This window comes from Schistocerca nitens, chromosome 3 (genome assembly GCF_023898315.1).
Source record: "Schistocerca nitens isolate TAMUIC-IGC-003100 chromosome 3, iqSchNite1.1, whole genome shotgun sequence".
NCBI lineage: Eukaryota > Metazoa > Arthropoda > Insecta > Orthoptera > Acrididae > Schistocerca > Schistocerca nitens.
The window spans coordinates 87,958,526-87,983,633 of NC_064616.1; the positions used below are offsets into that span (position 1 = coordinate 87,958,526).

The 25,108-nt window shown below is 43.5% G+C and overlaps 1 protein-coding gene across 1 annotated transcript in view; it reads right to left on the reverse strand.

The window, feature by feature from the left end:
- The window catches only part of LOC126249093 (outer dynein arm-docking complex subunit 3), a 350,869-nt gene that overhangs the window by 19,200 nt on the left and 306,561 nt on the right, over positions 1-25,108 (reverse strand). Inside the window, exon 9 of the mRNA XM_049950744.1 lies at positions 12,272-12,416. Within this exon, the coding sequence (XP_049806701.1) occupies positions 12,272-12,416 (145 nt within the window). The remainder of the gene's footprint in view (positions 1-12,271; positions 12,417-25,108) is intronic.

Sequence of the window (25,108 nt, forward strand, 5' to 3'; positions counted from 1 at the left end):
AAATTCCTAATGTTATTGCAACCATCTGGGAACGGAAAAAAACATTGAAGAAGCTTTCTGATTTTCCAAGATGACAGGGCGATTTCATGCAGGACTCACCCTGGCCGAGCACCGGATTCATGACGTCGGAGGAACTAGTTGTCGCTTTTCGAAGACTTTATGTCCCACACGGTATGGTTCTACCGACTGAGCTATCCAAACCCCAAAGTATGCACGAGAACTTGTATTACGTTTTGAAGGTAAGTTATGAGGTACTGCAGGAAGAATAGCTGAGAAGGCGGGTCGTGTGCTATGCTTGTATAGCTTAGTCAGTAGAGCACCTGCCCATGGAAGGCAAAGGATCCAGGTTCGAGTCTTTGTCGAGCACACATGTTTTTATCTGCCAGGAAGTTTCATAGAGCTTTAGAGGTTTACAATTGTTCTCGATAATAGCCAGTGTAAAGGTTGATACTTTAGAGGACGGCAGAAGTTTCATGTCAGACTGTGGGACCTTCATTGTGATGGTGGTATATAACGGCATCGTGGTTGTATGCAGTATTTGTACATGCCCTCAGCTGTTACTAGTGTGTTGAACTTCATTTGTAGAGTTCTGGATGTCTGGAATGATAGTTACACTGACAGAAATAGAAATTATTACATCATGAAGTATCAGTCCAATATTTATCAAACTTTCTGGAGATGTTCATCACATAACGAGTGTTAAATGATTAAACTTCCATTCCATTTGGAACATATGTCCATCTTCAACATAAGTGTGAGGTGTGGTCTCTCACGACCATGATTACAGTCATAGATTCATTGTGGCATGGAAACTACCTCCATATGTTATCTTGACGAGTTTCCTACAATGCCTGAACACATGCTGCGTCAGTTCAAGAAATTGCTGGCTTGAGGCTTGTATGAAAGTATACGTCTTTCCACTGCTTTCCACACTTGCTCTATAGATGGGGAGTGAGCAAGCCAGTCAGTGATGCGCAAATTTATCAAGACATTTGTGGTGTCAGCTGCAGTGTGGGAATTGCATTATACTGCTGAAATATGCTATTTAGTGCCCTCGTTATGAAATGTGTATCTACAGGTTTTACCATTCTTGAAAAAAAGTGGTGAGAATTTCATCTCCCTTCAACAGCTACCAAATCAGTTTCGTTGCCTGCTGTATGGTGTCAGCGGTAAACGATGCATAACAGCATGAGATCTCAACCCAGATTCCAGCAATATGTTCTCCACGGTTCGTGAAGACACTCCGCCTGTTGCCTCTTGCCCGGATTTCTACTGTTTTTATGTGTCTATTCGTCAGAGTTAGTGGAAAGGTTGTAGGATCTTTTCGTGGTGTAGTCCTTCTGGGAGGACTACTCTTCTTGCAATATACCATCTCCTCATTGATTCTGCAGTCATTGTCCATGTGATATGTCGGTACGATGCTCCCATTTACCACATGCCAATGATTCGACCTTTCTCCAGTTCCCAAATACGGCGATAAGCTTGTTTCTGTAATGAAAATACAATGAGGTGACAAAAGTCGTGGGATACCTCGTAATATCGTGTCGAACCTCCTTTTGTCCAGCGTAGTTCAGAGACAATACGTGGCACGGACTCAACGGGTCGTCGAAAGACCCCTGCAGAAATACTCAGCCATGTTGCCATTACAGCCGTCCATAACTGCGAAAGTGCTGGTGCAGTAATTTGTGCACCAACTGACCTCTCGATTGTATCCCGTAAATGTTCGACGAGATTCATGTCGGGCAATCTGGATGGCCAAATCATTCACTCGAATTGTCCAGAATGTTCTTAAAATCAATCGCGAACAATTGTGGCCCGGAAACATGACGCATTGTCAACCACAAAAATTCCATCGCTGTTTGGGAACAGGAAATCCACGAATGGCTGCAAATAGTCTCCAAGTAGCGGAACACAACAGTTACAAACTGATCTGACAAGGCGACCGTTCTTACGTCGTCTACGGTCACGAGCCCAGGAGAGGCGCCGCTGGCGATGTCGTGCTGTTAGTAAAAGCACAAGGCACTCGCATCGGTCGCCTGCTGCCGTACCTCATCAACGTTCGTCGTACGTCCCACATTGATTTCCGCGGTTATTTCACGCAGTGCTGCTTGCCCCTTAGCACTGACAACAGTATGAAAACGCTGCTGCTCTCGGTGAACCGTTTGCAGAATATTTTAATTCCCGAAGTGCGACTGCAGTCACGTAGGAAATTTCTTCATAAGAATCACCTGAGTACATTTGACATGTCGGTCAATGCACTACTGCGCTTTTATAACTCGTGTACGCAATTCTACCGTCATCTGCACATGTGAACATCGCTATTCCATTACTTTTGTCACCTCAGTGTAAGTTCGCATAGTGAAGAAATTTTAATCAGCATAGCCCGCAAGCACATGAATATTGAAGTATCAGTTTAGTACTGTTCAGTCGAGGTGTCCGTGTATCAGACTTTCCATTTGCGTCAGTGTATGTTCTTGAATTCATATTCCTGGAGTGGACAGAGTTGAGGTTCGTGTGTTTTTATAATTATTTTTCACTTACTTCTGGACTAATGGGTATGAGCTGACAGCAACCACGTTACCACTTTCAGCTTTTCATAAAATGATTAAGGAAGAGTTAAAACTGTATCATTAAGGTAAAATAATGAAACTTCCTGGCAGATTAAAACTGTGTGCTTGACCGAGACTAGCACTCGGGACCTTTCGCAGGCAAGTGCTCTACCAACTGAGCTACCCAAGCACGACTCACGCTAAAGGCAAAGGTCCCGAGTTCGAGTCTCTGTCCGGCACACAGTTTTAATCTGCCAAGAAGTTTCATATCAGCGCACACTCGGCTGCAGAGTGAAAATCTCATTCCCCTAGGCTGTGGCTAAGCCATGTCTCCGCAATATCCTTTGTTTCAGGAGTGCTAGTTCTGCTTGGTTCGCAGGAGAGCTTCTGTAAAGTTTGGAAGGTAGGAGACGAGATACTGGCAGAAGTAAAGCTGTGAGGACGGGGCGTGAGTCGTTCTTGGGTAGCTCAGTTGGTAGAGCACTTGCCCGCGAAAGGCAAATGTCCCGATTTCGAGTCTCGGTCCGGCACACAGTTTTAATCTGCCAGGAAGTTTCATATCAGCACACACTCCGCTGCAGAGTGAAAATCTCATTCTGGAAGGTAAAATAATGATGATATGATGCTCGTACTGTGAATTACTTCCTATGCTCTGAAGATGGTAATGTTGTGAGCTCCTCGAAATACTGCATGGGAGAGAGGGGTTGGTGTGTAGTAAGTGGTTCCACGCAGTGCAGCCCAATCTGCAAGTGCTAGCAAGGATTTATGCAGTCTATCAAAATACAGTTACTGGTGAGAAAAGTGCATTAATTTTTTTGGCCATTCATTAATCCAGAACCAAGTGACTACAACACTATTACACAGCTTTACAAAACGCTGTCAACGACACACAGTATCTCTGAATCTGGCACGTGCCTTCTTCACGGTTAAATTTATGCGGCCTTTCTACTTTAAATCACACAGGACAACAATTCCTGGATGCTTGAAAGTTGTGACCAATTCTATTAACTGATCGTGCTCAAGCGGAATCTAATCATTTCGGCTGATTACGTGCATTACTTTACATTTACTAATACTACGGATCAGCTGCCACTCCTGCCTTGCGATATGTGCTGTCCATCCGCAAGTCTCTGTGCATTTCTCAACAAGTTGCTAATGATCTAACCACAACTGCACTGTGGTTTCTGATGTGAAGCAGTTCGGAAGTACTACGGCCTTCATTTTAGCATCTTCTATTTTGGTGCAGTCGTGGTCAAGGTGCATCTGGACAAACAAAGTTTTCCCATTGACGTATTCCTGTGCAGAACCAAAACGTTTTAGCATTTTTGACAACACAGCTTAAAAGATCTTGTTTTTGAGTTAACTGGACACTTCTGGTTTTTGTCTTGTACAGCTTCTGTTTGTCAGGAAAGGCTCTGCACCGTTTCATACTGCTATGTAGCTCTCTATGCTTTGGAAGTACTTCCCCAATATTGTTACTGGACCATGGTGGGTCTTTCAGATCCTCGCTATCTTCCATGCCACTGACTTATCCAACACATGGCCTGCAACACACCTCAATTTCTGTCGCAGAGTATTCGCTTTCTCTTCCCCAGAACTGAATGTTTTCTGCAGATTTCTCGGAGAGTTTCTAATGGTCTTACCATCGCACCTGTCAAGGAGAAATATCATCCTTCCATAAACTTTTCGTTAGACCCTTGTGATAATCACGTTCGCTGCATAGAAAAGTTTCGGAATGTTCGTTGCCTGCAGATCCAGTAAGTTTTGCTCGAAGGTGGGCTTGCTCACCTACTACTCTAAATAAGTTTCAGAAAATACCGTGGCTCTCGTTCTATACGTGTGAGCCTCTCTCAGTGGAAGATTGAAGTCTGCCGCTATTGCTACGAAATCAACAGGGCCCGCATCTCGTGGTCGTGTGGTAGCGTTCTCGCTTCCCACGCCCGGGTTCCCGGGTTCGATTCCCGGCGGGGTCAGGGATTTTCTCTGCCTCGTGATGGCTGGGTGTTGTGTGATGTCTTTAGGTTAGTTAGGTTTAAGCAGTTCTAAGTTCTAGGGGACTGATGACCATAGATGTTAAGTCCCATAGTGCTCAGAGCCATTTGAACCATTTTTTTTTTTTTTTGGATCAACGGGATTTTACTCGCAGTATTTTCTAAGCGTTGTCTGTGGAGTGTTGCTTCTCATAGAGGCGCAACAACAGACCAAGTTTCTCAATGGTTCGAGAGTTGGTGGATATATGACTGGCAGACGTTATTGCGTTATTGACATACGTATACAGAGAGACAGCGGGTGTGAGCGTCACTTCAGCCTCTGGAGGGAGCGGTCAAACTGTGGAAGAACCGACGACCACGCCAAAGTTTCCAGAAGTGAGGATGAGTCGGGTGTCAGTCTTCTATACAGGGTGTTACAAAAAGGTACGGCCAAACTTTCAGGAAACATTCCTCACACACAAATAAAGAAAAGATGTTACGTGGACATGTGTCCGGAAACGCTTAATTTCCATGTTAGAGCTCATTTTAGTTTCGTCAGTATGTACTGCACTTCCTCGATTCACCGCCAGTTGGCCCAATTGTAGGAAGGTAATGTTGACTTCGGTGCTTGTGTTGACATGCGACTCATTGCTCTACAGTACTAGCATCAAGCAAATCAGTACGTTCATCACGAACGTGGTTTTGCAGTCAGTGCAATGTTTACAAATGCGGAGTTGGCAGATGCCCATTTGATGTATGGATTAGCACGGGGCAATAGCCGTGGCGCGGTACTTTTGTATCGAGACACATTTCCAGAACGAAGGTGTCCCGACAGGAAGACGTTCGAAGCAATTGATCGGCGTCTTAGGGAGCACGGAACATTCCAGCCTATGACTCGCGACTGGGAAGACCTAGAACGACGAGGACATCTGCAATGGGCAATTCTCGTGCAGTTGACGATAACCCTAATGTCAGTGTCAGAGAAGTTGCTGCTGTACAAGGTAACGTTGACCACGTCACTGTATGAAGAGTGCTACGGGAGAACCAGTTGTTTCCGCACCATGTACAGTGTGTGCAGGCACTATTAGCAGCTGATTGGCGAATGGTTCATCCGACAATGTGTCAATCCTCATTTCAGTGCAAATGTTCTGTTTACGGATGAGGCTTCATTCCAACGTAATCAAATTGTAAATTTTCACAATCAACATGTGTGGGCTGACGAGAATCCGCACGCAATTGTGCAATCACGTCATCAACACAGATTTTCTGTGAACGTTTGGGCAGGCATTGTTGGTGATGTCTCGATTGGGCCCCATGTTCTTCCACCTACGCTCAATGAAGCACGTTATCACGGTTTCATAAGGGGTACTCTACCTGTGCTGCTAGAACATGAGCCTTTACAAGTACGACACAACATGTGGTTCATGCACGATGAAGCTCCTGCACATTTCAGTCGAAATGTTCGTACGCTTCTCAACAACAGATTCGGTGACCGATGGATTGGTAGAGGCGGACCAATTCCGTGGCCTCCACGCTCTCCTGACCTCAACCCTCTTGACTTTCATTTATGGGGGCATTTGAAAGCTCTTGTCTACGCAACCCCGGTACCAAATGTAGAGACTCTTCGTGCTCGTATCGTGGACGGCTGTGATACAATACGCCGTTCTCCAGGGCTGCATCAGCGCATCAGGGATTCCGTGCGACGGAGGGTGGATGCATGTATCCTCGCTAACGGAGGACATTTTGAACATTTCCTGTAAAAAAGTGTTTGAAGTCACGCTGGTACGTTCCGTTGCTGTGTGTTTCCATTCCATGATTAACGTGATTTGAAGAGAAGTAATAAAATGAGGTCTAACATGGAAAGTAAGCGTTTCCGGACACATGTCCACATAACATATTTTCTTTCTTTGTGTGTGAGGAATGTTTCCTGAAAGTTTGGCCGTACCTTTTTGTAACACCCTGTATACGGAACATGACTGTGCGATTTAGCCCGCATGTTCTGCGGTTTAGCAATTTTAGTAGATTTGTTCTACTATGGGCTCTTTTTTCGATGGTTTGTAGGAGAAAATTGCAGATTACTTTTAGATCAGGTATTTGTCATTGGTATTTCAGTCTTTTAGTATCAGAGATTCGAGTTTATATGCAAGCTTTCAAGCATTATGCACTGAGATGACAAAAATCATGGGATAGCTACATGAAAATATAGATATGGCTTTAGTATGACGTACACAAGGTATACAAGGGCAGTGCATTGGCGGAGCTACCTTTTGTACTCACGTGGAAAGGCTTCCGACGTGGTTATGGCAGCACGACGGGAGTGAACGGACTCTGGAAGCGGGATGGTAAATCGATCGGCCATTCAGTATTCCAAGATCCGCAGTGTCAAGAGTGTGCCGACAATACTATATTTCAGGCATTACCTCTCACCGCGGACAACGTGGTGGCCGACAGCCTTCTCTTAACGACGGAGGCGTATGCGTAGAGTTGTCACTGCTAACAGACAAGCAACACTGCGTGAAATAGCCTCAGAAATCAATGTGGGGCGTTCTACGAACAATCCGGCAGCATAGTGCGGTGAAATTAGGCGTTAATGAGCTATCAGTAGGAAACCGACGCGTCTTTGCTAACAGCGGGACACGGGCTGCAGAGAGGGCTCGTGACCATATCGGTTGCACCCTAGATGACTGGAAAAGCGTGGCTTAGTCAGATTCATTCGACGTTGTCCCTCTTAGTGTTTCACACACGAGACATCATTGGCAGCGCAGATCACGCCGTCAGGGCACGAAGTTACATTTGTCGGATAAGGCAGTAGATTTAGAATTCTCTCTGAAAGAAGTACATAACAAAGTCAACCAATCCAAAGACAAAAATATGTATTTCTACAAATGTCACACTGATTGATTAAATGTTGTAACAATGCAAGTCAGTAATACGAGGGGCGTCCAATAAGTAATGCGACACTTTTTTTTTTACTCGGCCACGAAGTCCACAAACGGCTGCAAATGGTCTCAAAGTAGCCGCACATAACCATTTGTAGTCAATGTATGGTTCGGCCGGCCGAAGTGGCCGTGCGGTTAAAGGCGCTGCAGTCTGGAACCGCGAGACCGCTACGGTCGCAGGTTCGAATCCTGCCTCGGGCATGGATGTTTGTGATGTCCTTAGGTTAGTTAGGTTTAACTAGTTCTAAGTTCTAGGGGACTAATGACCTCAGCAGTTGAGTCCCATAGTGCTCAGAGCCATTTGAACCATTTTTTTTCAATGTCTGGTTCGGTTGGACCATTGGACCCAGTCAATTCCGTGTAAACACAGGCCACACCACTATGGAACAGAATTTACTGTGAGACGTAGTGGAATATTTCCGCTTTAGCCCGTATGGTTTCTCGAAGTTCCGATAGTACATGGCGCTCTCATACCTTCAAAATGGCGTCTGTAACGGAGGTGCGTTCCAAGCAGAGAGCTGTCATTGGCGAAAAACCAGAGCGTCGCAGATATTCGTAAGCGACTGCATAATGTCTGCAGACACTTGGCAGTGTACAAAAGCACGGTGAGTCGTTAGGCGAGGCGTGTCATCATTGCAAAAAGGTCGCGCAAACCTGTCCAATCTCCCGCGCGCCGGCCGGCTGCTCACAGCTGTGACTGCTTGAATGTTGGTATGACTTCCACGCGTTAGTCGCCTCAAAAGTGCAAACGAACTTCTCAATGGCAAAGTCCGCGGACCCGAAAGCAGCTCACAAAACTTCTGTGGTCCGTTCTTCCACATCCACTCTACAGCCCAGATCACATATCCATCTGTTGCACTGCACGGGAAGCAGTAAATGAAAGATGACGAGGTTATTGATGCAGCAAGACGTTGGCTCCGACGTCGACCAGTTGAGTGGTACCGTGTGGGCATACAGGCCCTCCCACTAAGGTGGTGTAAGGCTGTCGTAATGAACGGAGATTACGTTGAAAAGTAGGATTTTGTAGCCCAAAGAGTGGGCAATAATGTGGTGTATTGGAGTCCTGAATAAAACCAAACTGCTTTCAGAAAAAAAAATGTGTTGCGTTACTTAATGAACGCCTGTCGTACAAACAAGTTTAATGCTTTGTCATAATAAAATGTACAGTATTTTAAAATGTCAAATTCTGTATCTCGCTCATCTCCCATCACATCAACTTATACAAGAAAATCCACAGTTCTTTTTTTTGTCCTTGACCTGGAGGAAGCCTAAAAACTTGCAAGGGCATTCTGGTTTCCTCTTCAGGCTCCACTTAACTGCATCCACTTTGTTGTATCTTTTTTGTTTGAACTCTTACCCTTTGTCACCATTATTGTTGGCAATCGCCATACCTTACAGCCTGCTACATTTGTACCTCAAGGCTCTGTTCTCTCACCTCTCCTGTATATCCTCTACAAGTACGCTTAAGCCATTTGTACTATTCCCTCTTACAGCCCATTGGTGGCATTAGTTTTCTAGCTCTCTACCCTATGCTACAAAGGTCCCAACAATCCCTCCTATCTCATATTAACCAACTAATCTACTTGTGCAATCTATGAATCCTCAAGATAAACTCTTCCAACATCCAGTCAATAATTATAGGACGAACCACCTGCAGGTTCTGTCTCCATGATTTCCGTAACTAACAATTCGTTATCGTCCTATCTAATTAACTAATACACTAAAATACCTCGAACTGATACTTGGCCATAAGCTAACGTGGAAACCCACTTCCTAACCATCCAATAGAAAGTCCAAAATAAACCATAGCTACAAACTGGCCACAAATGGGGATTGCATCCTTCCGCCATTTTGCACATCTACAAAACCTTGATCTGAGCTATTCTTTCTTATGTCAATGTCGTCTGGATAGCTACTTTACCCTGTTTGTATCAGACCCTCCATATCCTCGAATGGCTGGCTTAATGAATCCTCTTACCCTCCCTTACTCGAATCCTTCACAGACCCATCAAATTTCCTCTCACAGTTCATCCACACTGAAAATCTCTGTACATCCTGTTATCTTGACTCCAACAACCCTTTTCGTTCCAATCGTGGTATGCTACCAAGCCAGTCCCACTGATCCTACATTCGCACACTCTCCATATACTCTCCCAACGCAGAATCAAGAATCTCTCCTTCCAAGACAAAGGATCCACTCTGATATTTATCCTTAATTCATCACTATTTCTTCTTACATCGGGTTCCCTCCTCCTTTCCCACCTTATCCTGTTTTTTTTTCGCCTCATAATCATGGCCTGAAACCAGTCACAGTCACCCCTACCTTAAATTCACTGTCTTCTACCATTTAATCTCCTGATCTACACACGGCCACATACCAGTCCATCAACTCCATTACCACTACACTTAACCCTCCAACTCCCAATTTTCCTTCTCCTAGAGCAGGTCTCCAACTAAGTGCAGTGAAGTAAGATGATTCGTTTTCATTATAATGACACCATAATACTGATGCGTCATCTAAATCATTTGCTGTATCTGGAACCCATTTTTGGGACAATCTTCCTCAAAATATCCGAGAAATTAAATTCCTTCCAAACTTCAAAAGACAGCTAATGGTTCACCTTCTATCATAATAGCTATCTCTCCCACGTTCTGTGCAGCTCACTCTCGTCAGACCCCCTCCCCCACAACTTTCCCCTACCCCTAGTGGGCAGAGCTCTCTGTTTATATTCTGTTGTTTCCTAAAAGCCACTGTGATTGTCATTTCAATCTTCTCCTCTTCCCCTTACCCATCCTGCTTCTGGTAATACAAAACGTGGCTTCAAATATGCTAAGCTAATCTGTATCATTCTAAAAGACATTTACTACTACTATTATTATTATTGTTATTGGAAATGTTTTTTAATATCTTTGGTGTGTGTTGTTCCTAGTCAGATATAAGAGAGGCCTCAAGGCCCTAATTGCTTGGGCTAAATAAGCAACAAATAAATAATAATTGCTATATTAAAAGACAAAAATCATTTTTGAGAAGTTCAATGAACGGCCACCTTTTTAATAATTACAGAACGTGTATGTGTTTTATCATTATTTAAAGGTATTCTTGTATCTTTTTCTAAATGCTCTTAGCTGAAAAGTGGCAATATACTGTTTCCAGCGAAAATATAAAAAAGTTTGTAATTAAATTTAGTTGGTTGGTTACATGTCCCATAGATAACCTGAAACATATTTTTATTAAAATGATGTGGAACGAGTCAGTTTATAAGCTATGTATTCACAATTAGTTTTAACATTAATGAACATGTACGAGTAGTGTTCAACAAATAATGAAAAACTTTTTTTCTGAACGCAGGTTGGTTTTATTCAGGATTCCAATACACTACATTATTCCCCAGTCTTTTGGCTAGAAAACCCTATTTTTCATATAATCTGAGTGCAACGTGACCGCCTAAGGCCATTTTACTGGGAGGGCAGCTATGCCCGCATCGCACCATTGTACTGGTCGGCGGCGGGGCGAAACGTCTCGCTGTATCAGTTACGTCCACATCGTTCACGTACTGCTTCCCGTGGGTGAGCTCCTTTCGGGTGCGCATACTAATGTTGTTGTCATGAAGAAGGAGAAGTTCGTTTGAATTTTTGTTGCGACGAACACGCTGAAGTCGTTTCTTCAATTTCCTGAGCGTAACACAGTGCACTTTAGAGTTGATCGTTGCACCACGAGGGAGTATATCAAAGAAAGTAGCCTCTTCAGAGTCCCAGAAAACCACCGCCACGATTTTACTGGCTGAGGTTGTGATTTTCGACTTTTTCTTTGGAGGATAGATGGTGTGGCTCCACTTCACGGATTGCCGCTTTTTTCGGGTTCGAAGTGATGAACCCATATTTTATTGCCTGTGACGATTTTCGACAAAAAATTGTCACGATCATCCTCGTAGCGCACAAGCAATTCCGCACAGATGGTCCTCCGTTGCTATTTACGGTCTTACATTAGGCAGAGGGAAACAAACCTTCCACTACCCCAACTGATAGACGAGTGTATCAGCACTACCGACAGAGACGTCCAGCTGAGCAGCGAGGTGTTTGACTGTGATCCGTCGAGCACCTGGAATGAGAGTATCCGTACGTTCCAACATTGCAGGAGTCACAGCTATGTGCCGTCGGCCGGCACGCGGGAGATCGGACACGTTTGCGCCACGTAGCTGCGATGATGACAGACGAATCTCCCGACGACTCGCCGCGCTTTTGATCACGCCAGGTCTCCGTAGACATTCTGCGAACGCCTACGAATATGTGTAATGCTCTGGTTTTCCGCCACAAGAAACTCAATGACAGTTCTCTTCTTGGAACGCATCTCCGTTACAGACGCCGTTTTGAAGGCTGCGTATAGCGTCGCCACTTATGAAAACTTCATGAAATTATAGGGGCTGAAGCAAGAATATTCCACGATATTCCACAACAAATTTTACAATTTTTTCAGCCTAAATTGGCCGAGAAAAAAGAGTGTTGCATTATCCCTCGTAAATCTTTCAATCCTACTCGTGCAAACACACTTCAGAACTAGGTATTTTTTTTTACATGCTATCCGCTTTTAAATAAAAATTCGTCTATTGAATAGTAGGAGCTGTGCTTTTGTCCAATCAAGAATTTCATACTAATTGTATAGTTACCCCAGAAAATTATTCAATAATTATTGAGTGGAACAAGCATAAAGGACTGGCTCCACAACATCATTGTAATACTAGTACTTCCATACGTTAAACAATAAGCAAATTTTGTATTTGAATTCAGTTAATTAAAATAAGCTGTTTTGACATACCTGAAGCTTCAGACAAAACCCGAACAGTATTTCATTTATTTCAAGTAGTTGCTGAGTTATCCTTTTTATTTGCTCATCTAATTTTTCTTTTCTTTTGTTCTGCTTCTCTATTAACTGTTTGAGATTCTCAACTTCTTCCATATTCCTGTAACATTTGTTTCAGTTCGTCAGTTACAAAACGTTTACATATCGAAGACTCAACTTAAGCTTCAGTCTCAGTCTTCTGTACACTATAGCGTTTAATAAAAAAAAAAATAATGTTGAGAAGAAATGAAAAAGGTATTAATTCCCATAAACTCTCCTTATGTAATACATATGCTTGCTTTTTTGTGGCCAATAACTAGCACAAGTCTGTGGTCATAACAGCACTAATTAACTCTGCTCCTTTTTGAAAAAAAAAAACAATATACGTATGCTCTTTAAGGTTATAGTGACTCAACCGCTATTTAAGGACATAATAGTAATAAATTACTGAAAGTTATTATAATTTCAAATTTAAGTTCAGTGTGCAACAGAATTAATCCATTTTCAGGATTACAAGCAAACAATAAAGTACATCATGTATAAAAAGAGGCAAATACTTTTGTTACACACTTCATTGGAAGCCCCTGGCTGTAAATAGAATGTAACACTAATTAGTTTTCACCTAGTCTGAAGATGAACAAAATAGAAAATTGTCAACTGACTTACATTTAAAATTACAATAACAATAATTAGTAAATTCTCTGTTTTTGTGCTAAAATGAATAGGGTGTTTTTTGCCATAAAATAAATATTACAGTACTAAATGCTATAAATTATATTAATAAGGTGAAAAACTATTTTTATGCTCTTATTTTGAAACTGAACAAAACAGAAATTGTTAATAACAAGGAAAATGGTAATAGCCATAGTTTCTCAAGTGTTTGTTGCCTCAGCTAAATATCAATATAGACAATTTATTACACACCACAATTTCAGCAGTAGCATGTAACATGAGCTATGCAGACATGCTTGTTACAATTTGAGCACGTTATAGAGGTTTCTCTGTTACAACTTCGTGGACAGAATTTGCATCTGGCATGTTTGGAGTTTTCATTTTTGTACTGGAGCTCTATGTTGAAGAAATCCTTGTTTGTATTCTTTGAACAATGGTCGCTGGTTGTTCATTTTGTAGCAGCTTCTTCTTATGTTCAGTGTAAGGAAACATTAGGAGTCTTCCTATTTCGTAAAAATATATTCTTCTTTGTAAAGAATATTTGTTTGACACCCTGGATTACGTTCCTTCCATAGCATAAAAGCACTAAGAATATTGTAAAAGATGCTCACTGGCCAGCGGTTCATTTCCTTTTGAATGTGTAGATATCAGTAAGTTGTTTCAATGTGTATACTGTACCCTTAGTTGCATTTGTAATGCACCAACCATATTTGTTCATAAATGTGCTAAGTTGCAAGTGAATTGCAACAGCACCAGCAACAGGCAAGAACACATGTTTGCTTTATACAGTCTTCACAATGTTGCGAGGCCAGTTGGCATGGCGGGGTGTGGAAACAGTTGACACAGCGGTACCTAAACGATAGATGCCCTAAGCCTTTCCCCACCGGCGGCCGCTGAAGTGTTCAGCGTATGTGCAACAAGGCATAGCAAAGACCAAATAAGCGCAGCTCGGAAGAGTATAAATACCTTAGCCATTAAGGAGAGATCGGTATGGTACGGGCCACTTCAAGTTTAACAGTGTTTATAAAAGAAATAGCACAATAAAACACTTCTTAAAGTTATAAAAAATCACCTTGTTGTATAACCTAACATATCTCCGCTGAAAATCACTTAAAACTATGTGTGATCTGAGGTTTTCCCGGCGTACAGAAATCTTGAAATTTTCTCGGGTATTCAACCAGGTAGCGTCGTCCAAAAGGCGCGATATTTGGGCAAGCCGACTTCTTGCCATCTTCAGGCGTTCTTGGTGTCTTAAAACTACATGTTATGTATTTTGGCACTTTTCAAAGAAATGCTTGGAGATTTCCCATTCTTCCCCACCCACTGGGCAGAGTGGAATAAAGAGATTTTTTTCGAAATTATTGCATAAACAATGAAATTATTAGGAATATCATCTTAAAACTAAGACAATGACGAAGGAATCATTTAGACTCAGGAATACGTCATCTTTAAAAAAAGTGAACAATAAGAAAGTACTTTAATGTCATTTTCACAAATGTGCAATTGTTTTTAATGCTTACTACCAAGTTACTTTATTGAGTCGTATCGCTCTTGCACCAGATGTATTTTCTGGCTTGTGAACACACAACATAGGATGCCTAGTAATAAATCCTATAACGTAGCTGTGCCCAGCTAGATACGTTTCTTTGTCAAATCTGTGTGGTAAACCATATTTTCTTTTAGCTAGCTCATAGGTTAATGACCTGACAATGAGATGTTTCAAAGTTGGAGTAAATAGTTTGCTGTCCATTGCCTTCAGGTAAGTCATCAGCTTCACTTTTTGTTCTACAGTGAACACATTTTTAATTATTTGTCAATTCAGTAGTTTTTATTATTCTTAGCTTTACGAACGGATGTTTTTACCGTAGATTTCGGTACGTGAAACTCCTTAGATGCTATTAAATCTCCCATTTCAGAAGATAAAACGCCTGAAACTGCCATCTCCATTGACTTAATATCCAATTGCTGTCTGTCAGTCTTTCTAATATAAGTTCACACCATCTGGAAAAGCAAGGGAAGAAATAAATATATGCTCTGAAATCTACTGGCATAAATACGTGAAGGGGCTGAGCGGGACAGTATCCTATTCTGCCCTGTCCTGTTCCACCCAAAGAGCACATTTCAGGTTGACAACTCTCTTATGGAGGATAATAACTGATGGATTTAAACGTATCATTTAACTAACGTACTGCGAATGGCATGCCCTTTAAGATTACACGTTATTCAAGGGCGTACAATTAAGAATTAACCACTTATCTTGCGTTTAGATTCACTAAAAGATACGAAAACACAACTGTAAACGTCAATGGCAATCGTTGACTTACAAGCCGCACCCCAAACTAAGAAAAAGGGGCTGTCGCACCTTCCCTTCCATTTAGAGACATAGTTGCAAGTCACTAGAATAGGATGCAGATTTCTCCAGTCGAGAAAACAGTACAGTCCCGTTTGTGCCTCGCTATCCCATTCTGCCCCGCATTCTCCAATACTAAAGTCACTGTTAGTATAGCAACTCTATCACCATGAGGCTGTTCGCTTGGTCGCCATATGGAATGCTGTAATAAAGTATTTGGAATTAGAGACTGTTTAACTGGTGCGACATGGCGTCCCTCCCCCAACCCACCTCCACCAGCCGCTTACAGCTAGTGTCAGAGTACTGACCTCGCATTTTTAGCACAATGTCTGAATCTACAGCCTATGGTACAGTGAGTCAAGAAACTTAATTGTTGTCGTCAAAGTGTCTTTGTCACATCAAATAAGTTTGGTTACAGTGCTTTTTGTTAAAAGTAAGGAGCTGGTGTATTTGTCACCCTTCAGATGCAATGGGGGACATGCTTGGCTAGTACCTGTCAGATATACGCAGTGTGCCGTAGAAAGTCATTCAGCACCTTGTACAGAATCACTAGCCCGTAGTATATTTCACCTGTAAGCATTGCGGGCTCATGGCTAGACAGTGCCAGGAATCAAAATGGCTGATGATTAGACGCAAGAATTAAGTTGACATATTTTATTTTGTGTTTTGTAATTGCTGGTGATCTAAAATGAGTACCGAGACGCGCAGGACTTCGGCATTGTGAGAGATGCAAGGAGTATCAGAACCAGAGGCAGTACTATCCAGCAGAATTAAGAGCGGTTAATAGGGAGTTGAATGGTGTACTAGAAGCGTAGTCACCACAACAAAATACAAATTTATCACCCGCTCCTTTCTCTTGTAAGTCAACTGAGGAAATGCAAACATTTGTAGAGGATCTTAGGGATTTGGTAGAGATGAAAGGATGGGCTGATGAGGAAGTTTTGAGGGTAGAAAAATAAAAAAATTAACTGGGGAAGCAGAAGCTTATGGGGTTTATATGGAGGCCTCGAGGGAAATGAAACATTTGAAGAAATTGAAAGGGAGTTAGTTAAAAGGTGTCGCAAGCGGGAAAGTACCAAACATTTTCGAGAACAGCTGGACTTGGTAACAAAGACGAAAAGAGAATCGATGCAAGAATTTTGGGATGCGCTAAGGATAAGGGTTGAACGTACGAGGTGGGACAGAATGCTGTGGTCAATGAAGTAACTTTACAAAAGGCAGATTAACGCATTTTTAAGAGGGTCGCCTTCGTAAATGTCAAGGGAATACAGGCAGTGTTCCCAACTGATTTACGCAAAGTTGTCAGATTTTAATGTGAGGAAACTGACATGTCGACTGGACAACAAATTAGACAGACAGTGTTTTCAGTCAATATAAGGCGTTACAGGTGGCGACAGATGGGGCATGTGTGGAAGAAATGTCACCAGCCACGGGACAGTGGAATGGAGGCAGCTGTCAGCATAATGGTAGCGGTAGTTTCAGAAATAGGGAACCAGGAAAGAGGCAGGCGTTAAGTGCCAAAGGGAACCCAAGTTCCGCCTATAGGCATTCCCATTAAAATTAGTTGCTACGACGTCGTAAAGAGAGGTGAAGTGTGTGGTGGAAGGAAAGTGGGAAAGAAGAATTGCAGGATATTGTTGGACACAGAGGCTCATGTGTCGGTTGCCAGCAGGGATATGGTGGAACATAATCCATGGAACCCACCACAGTATAAATCGTGTGGAGAGGGGGATAAATATCAGTTCAGACAACGTGTAGAAATTGTGTCACGTGTAAGTAAGGGCTATGGCATGATTCTGGAGTTATATTTCTTACTAACTTAACAGTAGGAATCTTGTGTGTGGTGCAACTGTTGAAAGTAAATGAAGCATTGGTTCAGACACATCATTTAGTAGAAAGAAGTGCACACGTACAAGAGGTAAGTGGGGAAAAATGGTTCCTGTGCTTGTGGTTAATTTCAGAACCAAGGATTTAAGGTTAACAAAGGGGTTCTTAATCACCAATGTGGATATCCTGGAGGAGGAAGAGTGGGACACGAGAGGATTGGCCACGAACAATCCCAAACTTAATTGAAACTGCATTGCGAGGGAGAGTGAAGCACCTACAGGGGAGTGATAAGGAACAAGTGGAAGAATTACTGTTGGAATTCAAGAATTGGTTATTTCCAAAAGGGCTGTGGCGAGCAACACTTATTATGCTGCACTGAATACTGATTAAGAATAAATCACCGATTTACTGAAAACCATATAGAATACCGAAGTACTTCCAGCCGATTGTCGAGGAATTCGTCGATCACCAGCAGACGGATGGGATTACTGAGGAAAGTAATAGTCCCTGCAGGGCCAGGATTGTTGTTGTGCCCAAAAAGTCAGCAGATGAATCATGAAAATACAGGTTTTGTTGTGATTATTGACACCCGAATGCCAAAACTGCAACAAATGTCTAACCATTGGTGAACAGAATAGAAACCATTGATATTTTCCAACAGTGGACTTCAAGAGTGGCTACCCTCAGCTAAAAGTGGCACTTTCATCACCATGGGAGCACTATCAATTCAGGAGGATATCTTTTGGATTGAAAAATGCAGTTGTGACATTTCAGAGTGTTGGACAAGGTTCTCAGAGGTTTAAAACCACATCACTATATGGTGTATCTTGATGGTATAATCATCTTTGCGAGTGACAGGGAGCAGCATATACAACGCCTAAGGGAAATATTCCTGAAATTAAGGGCCACAAGTTTAACATTGAGTATAGAAAAGTGTAATTTTGTGTTAGGATATGTCACATAATTAGTAAGGATGGGGTTAAGATTGGCCCAATGTCGGTTACAGCTGTACATGAATTACCTGTACACGAATCGTCGAAGAAAATACAATCCTTCCTTAGAATTGGGGGTTATTGTAGAAGGTTTGAAAAAAGTTTGTGGATATTGCCAGACCATTAACGCGATTGCTGAAGAAAGGTTCAAAGTTTCAAAGATTGTCAGCTTATTTTTGAGAAACTGAAAGAAGCTTTGGTGGCGAGTCCAGTCTTTGTGTTTCAAATTCCAATAAGGAATTCATAATCACATTACAAATTCAAAACTCAAAAACCAATGAAATCCTCAATCTTTACATGAGAGACATGATTTTAAGATTTGGTTCAAATGGACTAAGTAGAAGAAAAGATAAATTTTCGGCTGAGCGTCCCATTAAGGCCTAGGAGACAGAAGATTCATGTTTTTGTGTTTCTCAGGTATATACACTCCTGGAAATTGAAATAAGAACACCGTGAATTCATTGTCCCAGGAAGGGGAAAATTTATTGACACATTCCTGGGGTCAGATACATCACATGATCACACTGACAGAACCACAGGCACATAGACACAGGCAACAGAGCATGCACAATGTCGGCACTAGTACAGTGTATATCCACCTTTCGCAGCAATGCAGGCTGCTATTCTCCCATGGAGACGATCGTAGAGATGCTGGATGTAGTCCTGTGGAACGGCTTGCCAGCCATTTCCACCTGGCGCCTCAGTTGGACCAGCGTTCGTGCCGGACGTGCAGACCGCGTGAGACGACGCTTCATCCAGTCCCAAACATGCTCAATGGGGGACAGATCCGGAGATCTTGCTGGCCAGGGTAGTTGACTTACACCTTCTAGAGCACGTTGGGTGGCACGGGATACATGCGGACGTGCATTGTCCTGTTGGAACAGCAAGTTCCCTTGCCGGTCTAGGAATGGTAGAACGATGGGTTCGATGACGGTTTGGATGTACCGTGCACTATTCAGTGTCCCCTCGACGATCACCAGTGGTGTACGGCCAGTGTAGGAGATCGCTCCCCACACCATGATGCCGGGTGTTGGCCCTGTGTGCCTCGGTCGTATGCAGTCCTGATTGTGGCGCTCACCTGCACGGCTCCAAACACGCATACGACCATCTTTGGCACCAAGGCAGAAGCGACTGTCATCGCTGAAGACGACACGTCTCCATTCGTCCCTCCATTCACGCCTGTCGCGACACCACTGGAGGCGGGCTGCACGATGTTGGGGCGTGAGCGGAAGACGGCCTAACGGTGTGCGGGACCGTAGCCCAGCTTCATGGAGACGGTTGCGAATGGTCCTCGCCGATACCCCAGGAGCAACAGTGTCCCTAATTTGCTGGGAAGTGGCGGTGCGGTCCCCTACGGCACTGCGTAGGATCCTACGGTCTTGGCGTGCATCCGTGCGTCGCTGCGGTCCGGTCCCAGGTCGACGGGCACGTGCACCTTCCGCCGACCACTGGCGACAACATCGATGTACTGTGGAGACCTCACGCCCCACGTGTTGAGCAATTCGGCGGTACGTCCACCCGGCCTCCCGCATGCCCACTATACGCCCTCGCTCAAAGTCCGTCAACTGCACATACGGTTCACGTCCACGCTGTCGCGGCATGCTACCAGTGTTAAAGACTGCGATGGAGCTCCGTATGCCACGGCAAACTGGCTGACACTGACGGCGGCGGTGCACAAATGCTGCGCAGCTAGCGCCATTCGACGGCCAACACCGCGGTTCCTGGTGTGTCCGCTGTGCCGTGCGTGTGATCATTGCTTGTACAGCCCTCTCGCAGTGTCCGGAGCAAGTATGGTGGGTCTGACACACCGGTGTCAATGTGTTCTTATTTCAATTTCCAGGAGTGTACATAGCACAGTGTGCGTATAATGTAGGCGAGATAAACTGCTGTGCGGCAACAGGGGACTTTTAGAGAGAGGAAAGGGTAATAGGAATACCAGACAAGATGGAGAAGGTGCACACCATAGGCAGTGTTGGAGTGGGGGGACGGGGAGTGCTGGTCGTGAAGCAACAAGCTGCTGGCTGGTACAGGTGGTATTTAACGGACGGAAAGAGCCACAAAGTACTCAGAGGAGTTACAGGGGAATGCATGAGGATAAATGGGACTTATGAGAAACTGAGAGGCGAGATGATGCAGGTTCAGGAGATTATGCCGTATACAAAGAGGCGGAAAGGTTGGACTAACGCGAGGGGTCGACTTCTGAAAATTGTGTTCGGGACAGCTAACGAGAAGGACATCAGGAGGATGAACGACACAGTGGGAGTGATGAAACAGTGGGTGAAAGGAAACAAGGCAGCAAGTGTGTGGCACGGAACACAGATCGCAAATTTAGATAAAGATGTTTTAAACGGTGCTCGGTTATTACACTAGCTGACTGGGGAAGTCACGAGCTATGCGAGAACTGTGGAAGAATCAGTGGACTGGCACGTAAAGATGTGGAGATATTGGATAGGAAAGTAGCAATAGGTAAGTGGCTGCAGCCCTTGGAAAACAGCATATGGGAAGCATGCAGAGAAGTAGCGGAATTGCGAGAAGCCATTCAGGAAGCTTTGCGAGGACAACGGGGGTGAACTTATTGACATTGGATCAGTACCTGTAGGGGCTATGGGAAGTGCAAAAACAAAATCTACACCCAAAGTAAGTAACCTAACCAAGCAAACTTACCTTTCTATTTCAACCTAGCCACAGTGGAAGCGAGGACTGATGGAGCAAAGGTAGCAGGAAAACAGTCACAGTACCGATGTTATGTAGTCCATGCATACCCCATCAAGTGGGGATGATGAAGAAGTTTGTCCGGATAGGACTGTAGTGGCTACTCCTAACTTCAGGGAACAAGAGTGGGCATGTGGAAATAGAGGAAGTGGAGTTACAAAAATGGTTCAAATGGCTCTGAGCACTATGGGACTCAACTGCTGTGGTCGTCAGTCCCCTAGAACTTAGAACTACTTAAACCTAACTAACCTAAGGACATCACACACACCCATGCCCGAGGTAGGATTCGAAACTGCGACCGTAGCAGCAGCGCGGCTCCGGACTGGAGCGCCTAGAACCGCACGGCCACCGCGGCCGGCGGTTCAAATGGCTCTGAGCACTGTGGGACTTAACGTCTCAGGTCATCAGTTCCCTCGAACTTAGAACTATTTAAACCTAACTAACCTAACGACTTCACACACATCCACGCCCAAGGCAGGATTCGAACCTGCGACCGTAGCAGGCGTGCGGTTCCAGACTGAAGTGCCTAGAACCGCTCGGCCCCCGATGCCGGCAAGCGGAGTTACAGAAGGGCTACAGGGGTGAAAATACGGTTTGTTCAAATAGGGTAATGAGAGAGGGTGAGAGCCCCTGTGTAATGAAGATACCTTCGATGAAGTGACTGTAGTAACCAGTTGCTACGAAGAGGGCAAGATCACACCATCAAAAAGGATGGAACTAGAGGGATCGGACTGCTAACAAATGGGACATCATGTGCAATATTGTGACCTACTTTCTATTTGCCGCTATTTCAGAAATAACACATCTGAGAATTACACGGCCTCGTTTGTATTGGCCAGAGAGCCTACAGAAGCGTTACGACCTCTGCCTTGAATAAAAGCGCTAAGTCCATAGACAAAATCGTTAACGAGCAGGAGGGGAGAATTTCCGTGGACACGCGAATGCAGCATGTGGATCGATACGAGGAGAACCAGTACTAGAAAGAAACAACATTGACGTTTGTCATACCAAGTACCAAGGCGACACTTTCTCTGCTAAGCACAGTCCTTTTTCACATGTACTAGAAGCAGAAGACGAGACGATGTTCGAACCCAGCCACTGTTGAAATCCTGGAGGACTGGATTCCCAGAACATATGAGGCAGCAGAGGGGACTATATATGTAAGTTAAGTTAAGCTAAAAAGTAACTTTCAGAGCTTAGGATAAGTAGATCATAAGAAAACGTAGTGGTGAGAACAATTTTCAGTAAAGAGCAGACTAGAGCCAGCTGTGCCAGCCGCCAGGAAACTTGTCATTCTAGTTTGTATAAGAATAATTTAGTTTAAGACACCCCAAGGGACTGGGTATTGTTAAAGGAGAGGGCAATGTACTGCACTGACCATATTTGGTCATAAATGCACACATATGGAAATGATTTGTAGCAGCACCGACTGGAAGCAAGTACGGGTATTAACCTTTACAAAATATAACACAGCCTTTGCAATGTTGCGACGCGAGTCAGCCTGAAACGGTATGAAAACATTTGAAACAGTAGTGCCAAGCAGTAGATACCCTAAGCCGATAGCCACTGATATGTTTAGTGTACATGCTGCAAGGTATAGCAAAGCCCAAACATGCACAGATCAGAAACAAACAACTATCTAATCATTTATACTAAAGTCAGATCTGCATTATCGCAGCTCCCATTACCACAGGGCTGTGTTGCTTGGCCACCCTCTGGAATGTTGCTCGTTGGCAACAGTTCGATTGTGCATCAGGGCAGTCCACATTGAGACTGTGGAACCTGGAGCCACTGCCACAACACGCCAACACCAACCCTGGGAAGTAGTTCGCCAGCCATCGACTTGGGGGCACTGGGTCACTGCCATTACGTCACTGGCCTGCCACCCTCTGGACAGCATGTGACGTGTGAGGTGCACCACAACATGCGCAGTTGCAGCTATCTGATGTCACGCAGAGCTGGAGTCGCTGCTGATGGAAGCAGTTGCGTCACGGGCCACTGCCCAGCTGGCACCGTGCTCTGTCAGCACTACTGGTCAACAACACGCAGAGGCCGCCGAATGCCACTGCCGAGCTACTGCTTCCTGTAGTGAACTAGGGCAGGGTGCCATAATAAAGGATTTGGAATTGCAGGCTGTTTAACTGGCACTGCATGGCATCCCTTCCCCAACTCCACACAATGTTTAGTACCTGAGAGAATTTTTAGAGTTTATTGAGCACCTCTGTAGAAGATGACTCTTGCTTTCTCCAGCAGTTGGCAGAACTGTATACTGCTGGCCTGCCATCCAGTCCTATTTTATTTCAAAGGGCGAGGAAGACTGGTCAAGATTGATTTGGCAGTTTCTGGCATCAAATGAGAAACATGATGTTGAAGAAACTGAACACTCAGTTCCAGAATGCTATCTATGTTTTCTGAGGCATGCTTTGCGCCTGTTTGAAACTGCTGTTAGAAAATTGGAAAACAGCTCTATTACTTCTGTTGAGTTGGACAGAATGATAAGGAACCTTAAAAGCAAGCTAGAGAGCACGGAAAAAGATAAGTTCTTAGAACAGAAAGTTCATGAAATCCTGGAAGAAATACCAAAATCACAGAGGCTGAATTTTGGAAATGATTCACCATCTTTCTTCTCATGTTGGATTGATTATTTTTCTAAAAAATATGATTTTTCTCAGAACAATGTGTTCAGTCTGCCTACAAGTTTTTCACTTAAGGGATAAGAATATTTTCGTTTGCAATGGCAGTTTTAAAGGTGACCAGCAAATTGAATCTCAATCTGGATGTAGATCAGTTATACAATGAATTTTTAGATTTCCAGAGTGCTTATGCTGGACTTGATAAAAATGAACTAAAAGATCAGATTTGGGTAGATTTATTTAAGCAGTAGATCACAAATGATGCCTTTCGTTCCCAGTTGCTTAGGCTTAGCCTATTTCGTACATATTTTCAATTTCTGTCAGTAACTAACTTCCTGAGAGAATCTTCAGTATGATGAAGAACCACTGGTCAGAAGAAAGAAAGCATCAAATAAAAGAGAACTTCTCTGGAAGTTGTGGTTAGTTGTTGAATTTTCTGAAAGAGGAAGGGGACAATGAATGACTACTGAAAGCAGCAAAGAGCAACACAAAATATGTATTCAAAAATACATAGCAGATAGCAGTGATCATGTTACTGATGGACATTTTCTTCAAGATTCCATATCTCCCTCTTTTACCTGAACTTTGAGTTGAGGTTACTACATTGCCTGTAAATGTTAATTTAAATTTTCATTTCATGTTTAAATAACAAATACACACATTAAAAATAAGAATGAAAGGGAGACAACTTCCTCTTTTATTTTTGTGTTAACACAATATTAAAACTAAATTTAGATAAGTTTAGAAATTATGAAGAGTAAATTGGTTATATTACTTACGATATTTATAGTAAACTATTAGCATTTTCTTCATTCCATATGATCGAGAAGTTATCCGTCCCAGGGTTTCTTGAAAGGTAATATCCCTAATATATATGCATATACAGATTCTGTATTTGTATATGTTATTATGTATGTATGTATATGTATAAAAAGTTTTGAAGGCTGTTGTACATTTATTTTGTATTTAATCTCTGTCCAGACAGTGTCTAAGAATTGAGTTGACATGCATACACTTTCGATATGTTACCGAAGTTACAGAATGGATGATAAGCTGCAAAATTCACTATTAGCCCATAAACGTAAGTTGCGACGACCAAAAGAATAACAAATAGTGCGCTTTATGGTTGCAGGGAAATAACAGTGACGTTATTCTGTGCCCAGATTTTGTTTGATCAGCACATTTCTTTTTTTCATTATAGAGGTGGGATAAATAAGAATAGAACTGTACTGTTTGCTTTCGACGAACTTTGGATGTCTTTCCTCTGAAGCATGAGTGATGCATCGAACTTTTTCCAGATACCACTGTTCCTCTAATGGAGCACATTTGCAGTTGTATACACTGCGTCACTTACTTTTCGCCTTACACGCTCCACAGTCTCACAAAGCCAGCTCGTCCCACGCATCCCCCGTTCGGACTACGGCTGTGGCTGCCCGGGATACTGCCCACATTGAGGCTGACCCCTCACCCGTGGTAGAGTGGGAGGTCATCTCGAGGTGTGGCAGGGGGCGAAAGACATTCCGGAGGGCTGAACGGAAGGCCTCTCCAGTTTGTCTGACGAAGCGGTTTCAGGCTCTGTCTCCGGCTGATACTGATCTTCGGCTGGACACGGCTGCTTGTCCTGTTC